At 37.9% G+C, this 10,847-nt stretch overlaps 1 protein-coding gene across 1 annotated transcript in view; it reads left to right on the top strand.

Annotated features, from left to right (window-relative positions):
* Positions 1 to 10,847, top strand: part of LOC106880154 (protein phosphatase 1 regulatory subunit 21) — a 39,513-nt gene that overhangs the window by 27,850 nt on the left and 816 nt on the right. Inside the window, exons 16-19 of the mRNA XM_052967688.1 lie at positions 579 to 722; positions 4,895 to 5,092; positions 7,741 to 7,839; positions 8,729 to 8,866. Coding sequence (XP_052823648.1) covers positions 579 to 722; positions 4,895 to 5,092; positions 7,741 to 7,839; positions 8,729 to 8,866 — 579 coding nt within the window. The remainder of the gene's footprint in view (positions 1 to 578; positions 723 to 4,894; positions 5,093 to 7,740; positions 7,840 to 8,728; positions 8,867 to 10,847) is intronic.

The raw sequence follows: 10,847 nt of genomic DNA, 5'->3' as shown, positions 1-10,847 counted from the left end.
ATATATATATATATATATATATATATATATATGTATATATATACATACAATTTAAATATTGGATAAAGTCTTTATAAGAATTTATCAAGTAGTTAGCGTGAAAAAAACCTCGTAAGGGAAACATTTATTAATTATTCCCTATAAATATATTTATTTATATTAAGGGCATTACTATACATAGATGCCTCACGCTAGGAGGTACTCTTAAAGTCAAAACTACCATAATAAACATTATGGTAGTTTTGACTTTAAGAGTCCCTCCTAGCATGAGTCATCTATGTATAGTAATGCCTTTAATATATATATATATATATATATATTTATGTATATATATATGAATGAATGAAATTAAATAAATAACAAGAAACAAAGAATTTATTTATGCGTTGCAGAAATTCTTTGCTCCTTTGTCATTTATTTCATTCCATATTATGCTCTGTACCCATTTAACGCTTTATTCTGAAGCATATGTATATTGAGTTCTATAACCAAGTTACTTGTATTGTTATGCCTAAGCAAAACAGTGTGTGTTTGATTGTATAAACTGTAAGCTTTACTTTCTTCTCTTTTGATTCTAGAAAGTGAAACAACTTGAGAAGCTTCTGGAAGATCCACAAAAGCTATCAGGTCGTTCATCTGTGTTAAGCCATGTTATGGGGGAGACTTCTGCGGCTAACACTGTCACTGGTGGTGAAAGTGAGCACTTTGATTCCAGTACCCAGGTAACATGCCCCTTACTTGTAATCGGGTATATTCCTAATATTCACATGAATTTCATACATTACCTATCACAAGCATACACATACATTGTGTGTGTGATTATGTGTATGTATGTGTACAGGCAGAGACGTGTGGTTAGAATGTTTGTTTCACAACTGTATGGTTCCAAATTCGATCTCAATGTCTTTTGGATCACTTGGATCAGCCAGACTGTCTGGTGCCAAGTCAGCTCTACTGGCCACATCATTTGTTCCATTCCACTCATGCTCTTGTCATTCTCCGCCACATTGTTCCAAACACTGAGCACTCCACAGACATGTGTACCCCTTCGCATCAGGGAGATTCAGCATGACACAAAGTGTGACAAAGCTGACCCTTTGAAATACAGGTACAATTCACTTTTGCCAGATGAATGGACTGGAATAACGTGAAATAAAGTGTCTTGCTCAAGAACACAACACGCCACTGGGAATCGAACTCATGACCCTATGATCACAAGCTGAATGTCCTAATCACTAAGCCATGTGCCTTCTGAACCAAATTTGATGACTGGCACCCGTGCCAGTGGAGCGCTAACAGCACCATCCGAGCAGAATCACTGCCAGAGCAGTGGTCTCGCTCCTGTGCTGGCGGCACGTAAAAAGCACCATTTGAGCGCGATCGTTTCCAGCTTCGCCTTACTGGCACTTGTGCCGGTGGCATGTAGGCAAAACATTGGCTGACTCCTGTGCAGGTGGCACATAAAAAACACCATTTGAGCATGGCCGTTGCCAATACCACCGGACTGGCCCTTGTGCCGGTGGCACGTAAAAAGCACCTACTACACTCTCAGAGTGGTTGGCGTAAGGAAGGGCATCCAGCTGTAGAAACTCTGCCAGATCAGATTGGAGTCTGGTGTAGCCATCCGCTTTGCCAGTCCCCAGCCAAATCATCCAACCCATGCTAGCATGGAAGGCAGACGTTAAACGATGATGATGATGATATATATATATATATATATATATATTTCCATGTGTGTGTGTATATATATATATATATATATATACATACACACACTTGGAATATATGAAAGCATGGATATAGGTGTGATATTGGATGTATATATGTATGCATGTGTATGTGAGTGCATGTGTGTCAGTGCCTGCTACATACATGCGCAACATGAATGCATTTAGGGTGTGAGTATAAGTGTGTTTGTACATAAGTATATACATCTTACATTTGTGTGTGAACACATGAGTGTGGGTGTATGTTTGAAAGGACTTCTTTCAGATGTGTGTGTGTGTGTGTGTGTGTGTGTGCATAATATGTTTTTGTTATTTATGTTTGCAGATGTGGTATTTATGTGTGTGAGTGTGTAGTTGCATGTACATATGCATGTGTGTCTGTGTGCATGCGTAGAAGAGCTTATATGTCATAAGCTTTTGTTATTTATATATATGCATGTGACAGATGCTAGTGTAATTACATGAACATATGCATCGATGTGTGTGGGTGTTGGTTGTGTGTATGTGTGGGTTTAGGAGTGTACGGGGGCGGTGAGTGTGTGTGAATTTATATGTGTTTATGTCTGCACACCACATATAAGGAGGCAAAATTAAGAGCTTGTAAGGGATGCATAAGGTTGTGAGGGGGGGGGGGTTAGTTTGCATAGGAACTGATGGTTGGAGCCAGTGTTAAGGTGGTATATTTGGGTTTCCAGCAGCCGGTAGTTTGTAATTCACCAGGAGGGCATACGTCTGGTGGCAAAGAAATTCCCCTTCCTAAAGGAACTGCTGTCACTGAGCAACTGATATTACTTTGACAACACCATATGACCCAACTTGACCAATAGCAGCCTGTTTTCCAGTAGCTATCTAAAACCTGAAAGTGATGGGTTTCTTTTAGAGACCTGTGAAACTTTAAGACACACGGAGCCAAATCAAACTGTTTTAAATAATACATGTAACACCTATTAAGTGTGTTGAATGCCCTTTTCTTTCAATTGTCCAATCACTCATATATATGTATGCACACACACATATAAATACATACATACATACATATGTATATATATATATATATATATATATATGATGATGATATATATATATACACACACGTACATATATATGTATGTATGTATGTATACACATACATATACACACAAACACACACATATATGCACATATATCATCATCATTATCATTGTTTAACGTCCACTTTCCATGCTGGCATGGGTTGGACGGTTTGACTGAGGATTGGCAAGCCAGGAGGCTGCAGCAGGCTCCAATCTGATCTAGCAAGGTTTCTAAAGCTGGATGCCCTTCCTAATGCCAAACACTCTGATAATGCAGTGGGTGCTTTTTACATGCCACTGGCATGGGAACCTGTCAGGGGGGCACTGACATCAACCACGTTTGGATGGTGCTTTTTATGTAACCCCCCCCCCCCACACACACACACACACATTAAGGTGTGCTGTGTTTGCATGACAGATAACCAAATATATTAGAACTCATAATATTTTATGAAAGCCTGCTGAGAACTTCATAGGCTGACAAAGATATTCTCATGGAATGTGTCCATATGAGACATATTTTTCAACATAGTACCCCCTTGCAGTCCATACACTTCTTCCATTGGTGATGCAGTGCTTGGATCCCATTGGGGAAGAACTTTCATCTGGCTGCTGAAAAAAGTCTGGTTTCCAGCAAAATGTTTTTCCATATTGGGGAACAAATGATTGTCAGATGGAGCTAAATCATGAAAATAGAGAGAGTAGTCAACCAGTTCAAAGCAACAGTCTTGCACGACAGCCACTGAAAGCTTGGACTTGTGTGCTGGGGTACTTTCCTGATGAAACAAGACTACTTGCATCAGTTTTCCTCAGCATTTGGTTTTGATAACTTTTCATAACTGCCTCAGCAAGTTGATATAGTATTCTCATTGATCCTTTTGGACATAATCAATAAAAACAATGTCTTCTGCATCCCCAAAAAACTGAGGCCATCACCTTCCCTGCAGATGAAATGACCTTTGCTTTCTTTGAAGTAGGTGAGAAGGGATGTTCCAATGCATGGATTGTCTTTTTGTCTCAAACTGATGAACCCAACAATCATCCTGGCTGAATCCAAGGAAACCAGCTGAATCTGCCTCAAATAAAATCAGATTTTCTCTTGATATGATCAGCATGGTGTGCTTTTCATCAGGTGTCAGAAGACGTAGCACCCACTGAGTAGAAGCCTTCATAATGCAAAGTTCATTGTGCAGAAGATTCTCAGCTCTCTCACAGAATATGCTAATAGCATTGGCTATTTGATTTATAGCCAACTGCCTATCATCCATCACCATGTGGTGAACATGGCCAATGTTTACCGCAGTAGTGGCAGTTGCAAGACATCCAGACTTTGGGTCATCTTCAAGACTCTCCTTTCCCCTCCTAAATTTAGCTGCCTACTTTTTCACTGTTGAGAATGCTGGAGCATCATCCCCTAGTGTAGCAACTATGTCAGCATGAATGTCCTTGGGAGCTAAACTCTTTTTCTGCAAGTACTTGGTAACACCACAATGCCTAATTTTATCAAGAGAAGTTGCTACTAGTTATTTTTGAAGTCTTCTTTGAACAGTCAGATGTTAGTTTACCTGTAAAGAAACAATTCAGTTATTAAGAAGAAGAGGAGAAATTAATGCAGGCAAGATTTTACAATTCCAGCATCACTCCTTCATAATCAGCCTACAACACTTTACCCTCATATTATGTTAAAATCCTTAGATTACATACATAAAGCATATCCATGTACAATAAAATCTCCTGGACAAGATAATTCTTATAAACTGTATAGTAATCCTATCATGTAAACATCTTTGAAACAGCTGTAGGAATGATCTTTTGAAAATATTATTGATATTGTTTTCTGTTCTTCTTTCAAATGTGTTTGTATGTGACATCTATCTATATGTGTGTGTGTGTATGCAAGTCTCCTTTGAATACACAAGTGCTTTTGGGTCTGTCTCACTGTATGTTACATAAAGCAAGAGTTTTCTACTTTAGCCCTCGGTCAACCAGCGGCTGCTAAACCAATCTCTTTGAATTAATTTTTACTACTTAAAATATAGTTTTTTTTAAAAATCATCCCAAATATCACAATTGATCTCTTTTCCTTTATTTTTCTGTCTCTTTGATGGGTAACAGCATTCTCCATCACTTGACTCTAGAACAGGCCATATACCTATATCAGATGGTGATAGCCGTGAACAGCTAATGAAAGCATCCTCAGTCGATGCTGACAGCCGGGAACAATTGATCAAAGACCACCTAACTAATCGTATTAACCAACTAACACTGAATCTTCAGTTGGCTGAAAGCAAAGCAATTAATTTCCATGCAGAGGTAAGTTGTTTTCAGTTGCTAACTTTATCCAAAACTTTATTTTGTGTGTGTGTGTGTGTGTGTGTGTGTGTGTGTGTGTGTGTGTGTGTGTGTGTGTGCACGTGGGCAAATCCCAAATCTCTGCTTGATCTGTAGGAAAGGTGTAGGTAGAAACTATATTAGACGTACCTGGTGTAAGCTGTGGACACATAAGAGGTACAGCAATATCAGAGGAAGGTTAACTGGCAAGATGGTTTTTCTGTGTGGAAGGTGCACAGATACAATAAACACCAAAAATGTACAGAAAATAGATTCCATCATATGCCAGGGAAAAAAACTAGAAGTAGTCAATAGCTTCCATTACCTAGGTGATGCTCTGAGACCGTAGTTGCTAGAATAAGAATAGTCTGGGCAAAGTTCAGAGAGCTCCTACCTCTACTGGTAACAAAGCACCTTTCACTCAGAATGAAAGGCAGACTGTATAATGCCTGTTTGCAAACAGCCATGCTACACAGCATTGAAACATGGGCTGTGACTGCTGAAGACATGCGTAGGCTTGAAAGAAATGAAGCTAGCATGCTCTGCTGGATGTGTAATGTCAGTGTGCATGAACAATAGAGTGTAAGCATCCTGAGAGAAAAGTTGGACATAAGAAGCATCAGATGTGGTGTGCAAGAGAGACGACTGCACTGTCAAATGTAATACTTATTCATCTCATTGTTTTGAATTAACCATGCATTTCTTCATAGCTTCAAGTTATCAATGATGTGTTTGCTTATTTTTAGAATGGCATTGTAGAACAGGTATGAGAGACTAAGTCTGCCCAGTTTGAATATAAAACAGAGAATATTTTGGCTGGATACATCTGTTTTTCTTTTGTTCTGTTCTATGGTGGTCTGAGATAATATTAGTGTTATGTTGTTTATCTTTGTCTTTTGTATCTCATTATTTTGTGGAAGTGGAACACCCAACAACATGAATAGTAATTATAATGAAATGAGTTTCTTCAACAATTTTTGTTTGTATAATTTTTTTTTTATCTGTTAATTTGAACAATGCTGTAAAAGCCATGTAACATCTTGTTACCACAGTATTGATGAGATCAAAGAGCAAATTAATATACATGCATGAATAGGCATGAAAGTGTGGTTACGAAGGTCATTTGGCAACCTTATCCAGATTTGTGCCTTGGAGGGGAACTTTCTAGGTGCAATTACAGATGGCCTGCTGAATCAAAATCTGTGTTACTTTGAGGTGAAAGTAAAACTGGACAAAGCATGTCCTCCACTGCCAAATATTCTTAGAGACTTCAATATTGCTCATACAGGAAGTGGTTTCCTGGAAAATACACGTACATATAATAATGGGCTACCATTGGCTTGTCTGGGTTGCAGAGAGAGCCCCAAGATTTAGTCCTGATTGAACCAAATTCGATGACTGGCACCTGTGCCAGTGGAGCGCTAAGAGCACCATTTGAGCATGATCATTGCCAGAGCAGCTGTCTGGCTTCCATGCCATTGGCACGTAAATAGCACCATTTGAGCGGGGTCATTACCAGCGTTGCCTTACTGGCACTTGTGCCGGTGGCATGTGAAAAAACATTCAAGCGAGGTCATTGCCAGTGCCGCTGGACTGGCACCTGTGCCGGTGGCATGTAAAAAGCACCATTCGAGCATGGTCGATGCCAGTGCCACTTGACTGGCTCCCATGCTGGTGGCACATAAAAAGCACCCACTACACTCTCAGAGGGGTTGACATTAGTAAGGGAATCATGTAACATGGAAAATTGGAATTATGAGCCTTTCAATTATAATATACTCTACACTTCTATATAAAGTACTGTAATTTATCACTTTTAAGTGAACTGGCAGAGATTTATATGGGGAAGTATTACTTTACTTGTAATAAGATAGGGTTGGCAACAGGAAGAGCATCCAGCTATAGAAAATCTACCTCAACAAATTCTCTCCAACTCATGTGAGCATGCAAAAGTGAGCATTAAAATTATGATAATGATAGTGATATATATAGATTTGTTATCTCTGCTGAGTCACTTCTTCTCATGATGACAAGAAAGAGACCACTAAACAGTCTTTAATCAAAAATAAATGACTGTTCAAAGTGAATAACATTGATGAGTTTTGGTCTGTAAAATTACTCTAATTTCACAGTCTTCAATCTTAGTTTTAAAAAAATCTATAACCTTATCTTGTAAGGTTTGTGCTATAGAAGCATAATCATTATTACTATTGAATTACAGAACACTCATTCGATATTTAATATCTAAACTATAGGACCAGCCATTAGCTTTAGAAGTATTTATCTTATCCATGAATTTAATCATACCTATTCTTTATGTTTAGAAATAATTGTATTGAGGTTCTTCTTGCTAATCTATTCAATATTAGATTTGTTTAGATTAATTAATCTGATCATAAGATCGCTGTTAAAATCAGTCTTGTGGTTCTTCAACCTTTTAGCATTCAGCTTATTCTGTCAAATGTAATGCTTATTCATCTCATTGTTTTGAATTAACCATTTCTTCATAGCTTCAAGTTATTGTGAGACTACCTTGTCATTTCATTCTGCTGCAATATTTATCTATTCATTTCACTATGCTACAATATTACTCTATCTATTCATTCCATTGCTATATTACTGTTTTTCAGGTCCGGGCCTTACATAAAAGATTAGCCATTGCAGAAGAAGCCAAAGAAAAATCTATTGAGGAATTAAAACAGGCCACAACAGTGCAAGCCCAGTTGAAAGTTCGTATTGTAAAAATTATTTTTTTAATTGGTTAAAGACCACAGACTTGTAGGAGAGAGAAAGAGAAATTGAACATACCTAGTTCCTAAGTGATAGGTACTTAGTTTACTAATCTTAAATTCAATGTAAATAAAATCTGCATCAGAGGATGATGTGAATTAACGATATAGTTGGATGGAACGAAATGCTGTTTGGCATTTATCAAGTAATCTATCACATTCGTTAGTCCTCCATCTTCAGTAATATAATTGGTATACGAATGCCTGATGATCTTGTAACAAGGTTTTTAAATGTTGTTGTACTAACTTTTATTATTTATCAATACACATGTTTCTTGATATCTTATCTGTAGTGAAGAAATTCTCTATCTATTTATCTTCACCGATAACTCACTTTTATGATCACCTCACCTTAATCCTTCTGCTCCTGATGAGGTTTTAGGAGTGTTGTTGTGATATCTGACATGCCTTGGGTATTCAAACCCAGCAAAGCCCATCCTTTTCCACATTTAACTACAAGTAATATCTTCCAGAGAGAGAGAGAGAGAAAGAGGTGAAATTGAGAAGGAAAGAGAGAGAAATCAACATCTACAACTTGGCTGGTCCTTCATTTATTGACCTTTAAGGCAAAATTTGACCTTGGTAACATTGTGTAAAGCCCAAATAAATACTGCAAATTATTCAGCCCAATATTCTATCATTACTGCTCTTCACACCCTATGGCGCATAGGCCATTGATGATTTTTCTACATCGTTTTTGGTTCTAGGCTTTCTTTCCCTGAGGAAAGGCCTTCTTCTCCCAGGTCTTCCTGATTTTGAATTGTCATTGTTGCTTTCTTTTCCTTTAGTACACAGAATGAATCTCTTTTAATTTTTCATTTCAATACAGGATGAGTTAGCTACCACAACTCGTAGCTATGAGGGCCAACTCCGAATGATGAGTGAGCATTTGGCCAGTATGAATGAGAAACTTACCACTCAGAAGGACGAGATTGATGAATTAAAGATGCAGCAAGCAATGTCTAAAGTAAGTATCTGCCTAAAATTCATTTCCATGTTCAAAGCTTCCATACTATTTCTGTTTATCCAATTTGATTCAGAGGGCTATGACTCGAAACACATGTCGAAATTGCCATGCAATAGGTTTTTAAACTCACAAAGCAAAAGATAGCAAAGCAAATTTCTGAACGGTACAACCTTGCCCGCACCCTAGCCATACCTTGCTGAAAGTTTAATTATTTATTGAATAGTGACCTACTTTGGAAGAATAAAATCCAGGGTGTAGTAAATATATCCCAAGAATGAGATATCAGTTCAGTTTTAGTTATCTACTATTTGCGATTTAGTGATAAGCTTTGACAGTAATAACAAGAGTATTTTATTTAGAATTCAGCTAAAAATAGTTGCATTTTTTCTAGAGTTTAGGCACAGGAGTGGCTGTGTGGTAAGTAGCTTGCTTACCAACCACATGGTTCTGGGTTCAGTCCTACTGCGTGGCACCTTGGGCAAGTGTCTTCTACTATAGCCTCGGGCCGATCAAAGCCTTGTGAGTGGATTTGTTAGACGGAAACTGAAAGAAGCCCGTTTTATATATATATATATGTATATATATATATACATATATATGTATGTGTGTGTATATGTTTGTGTGTCTGTGTTTGTCCTCCCCAGCATTGCTTGACAACCAATGCTGGTGCGTTTACGTCCCTGCAACTTAGTGATTCGGCAAAAGAGAACAATAGAATAAGTACTAGGCTTACAAAGAATAAGTCCTTGGGTCGATTTGCTCGACTAAAGGCGGTGCTCCAGCATGGCCACAGTCAAATGACTGAAACAAGTAAAAGAGTTATTAGTGCAGTGGTTAATATTATTTCATTATTTCAGGCAGCAAAAGGCAGTGAGCTGGCAGAATCGCTAACACGCTGGGCAAAATGCTTAGCGGTATTTCACCTGTTGTTACGTTCTGAGTTCAAATTCCACCAAGGTCGATTTTGCCTTTCGTCCTTTCGGGGTCGATAAATTAAGTACCAGCGAAATTCTGGGATTGATGTAATTGACTAGTCCCCTCCTGCAAAACTTCAGGCCTCGTGCCTGTAATAGAAAGGATTGTTTAAAGCAGCAAGCTGGCAGATTCATTACCATGCCAGGCAAAATGGTTAGCAGCAGTTTGTCTGTCTTTAAGTTCTGAGTTCAAATGCTGGCAAGGTCAAATTTGTCTTTCATCATTTTGGGGTTGATAAAATAAGTATGAGTTGAGCGCTGGCATCGATGTGATTGATATACTCCCTCCCCCGAATTGCTGGTCTTTTGCCAAAATTTGAAGCCAATATTATTTTATTATTTATCATTTTTTTAAAATTTAAACTAAATAGTAAATACAATACAAGTAAATACAAGAATTTATATTCTACTGTTTTTATCAGTATATTTGATTAATCTGATTAAAGGTTAAAGTAATTCTCATTTCATCTGATTTCATTTGCTCCTCCTCCTCCCGTTGAATCTTTCTGAAATAATGTCCCCTTTTTGTCAGAACAGTTCTATTTTAATGTCAAGGTGAAAGTTCAGTTATTAAAGCTAAAACACTTGTAACTTGAACCAATGTAAATATTTTTGATAAAACAGCTGGCTTGGCCGGGAGTGTAGAGGTTCAATATATGGGTAGGGGTGTGGGTAGCATGTAGTTAGGAAGGTTTGTTATATCTGTGTACTGTTTCTATAATTATCAAAATAAGCTGATGGGTGGATGCATAAATGCATGTATTGTGGTTTGGATAATGTTTATGTATGTGGTGTGTGTGTGATTAAATAAATATATATATATATGTAGGCGTAGGAGTGGCTGTGTGGTAAGTAGCTTGCTTACCAACCACGTGGTTCCGGGTTCATTCCCACTGCGTGGCACCTTGGGCAAATGTCTTCTACTATAGCCTCGGGCCAACCAAAGCCTTGTGAGTGGATTTGGTAGACGGAAACTGAAAGAAACCCATCGTATATGTATGTATATA

The sequence above is a fragment of the Octopus bimaculoides genome, chromosome 4 (assembly GCF_001194135.2).
Source record: "Octopus bimaculoides isolate UCB-OBI-ISO-001 chromosome 4, ASM119413v2, whole genome shotgun sequence".
Taxonomy (NCBI): Eukaryota; Metazoa; Mollusca; class Cephalopoda; order Octopoda; family Octopodidae; genus Octopus; species Octopus bimaculoides.
The sequence above is the reverse complement of the archived record's forward strand: the minus strand, read 5'-3'. Positions and strand labels throughout refer to the sequence as shown.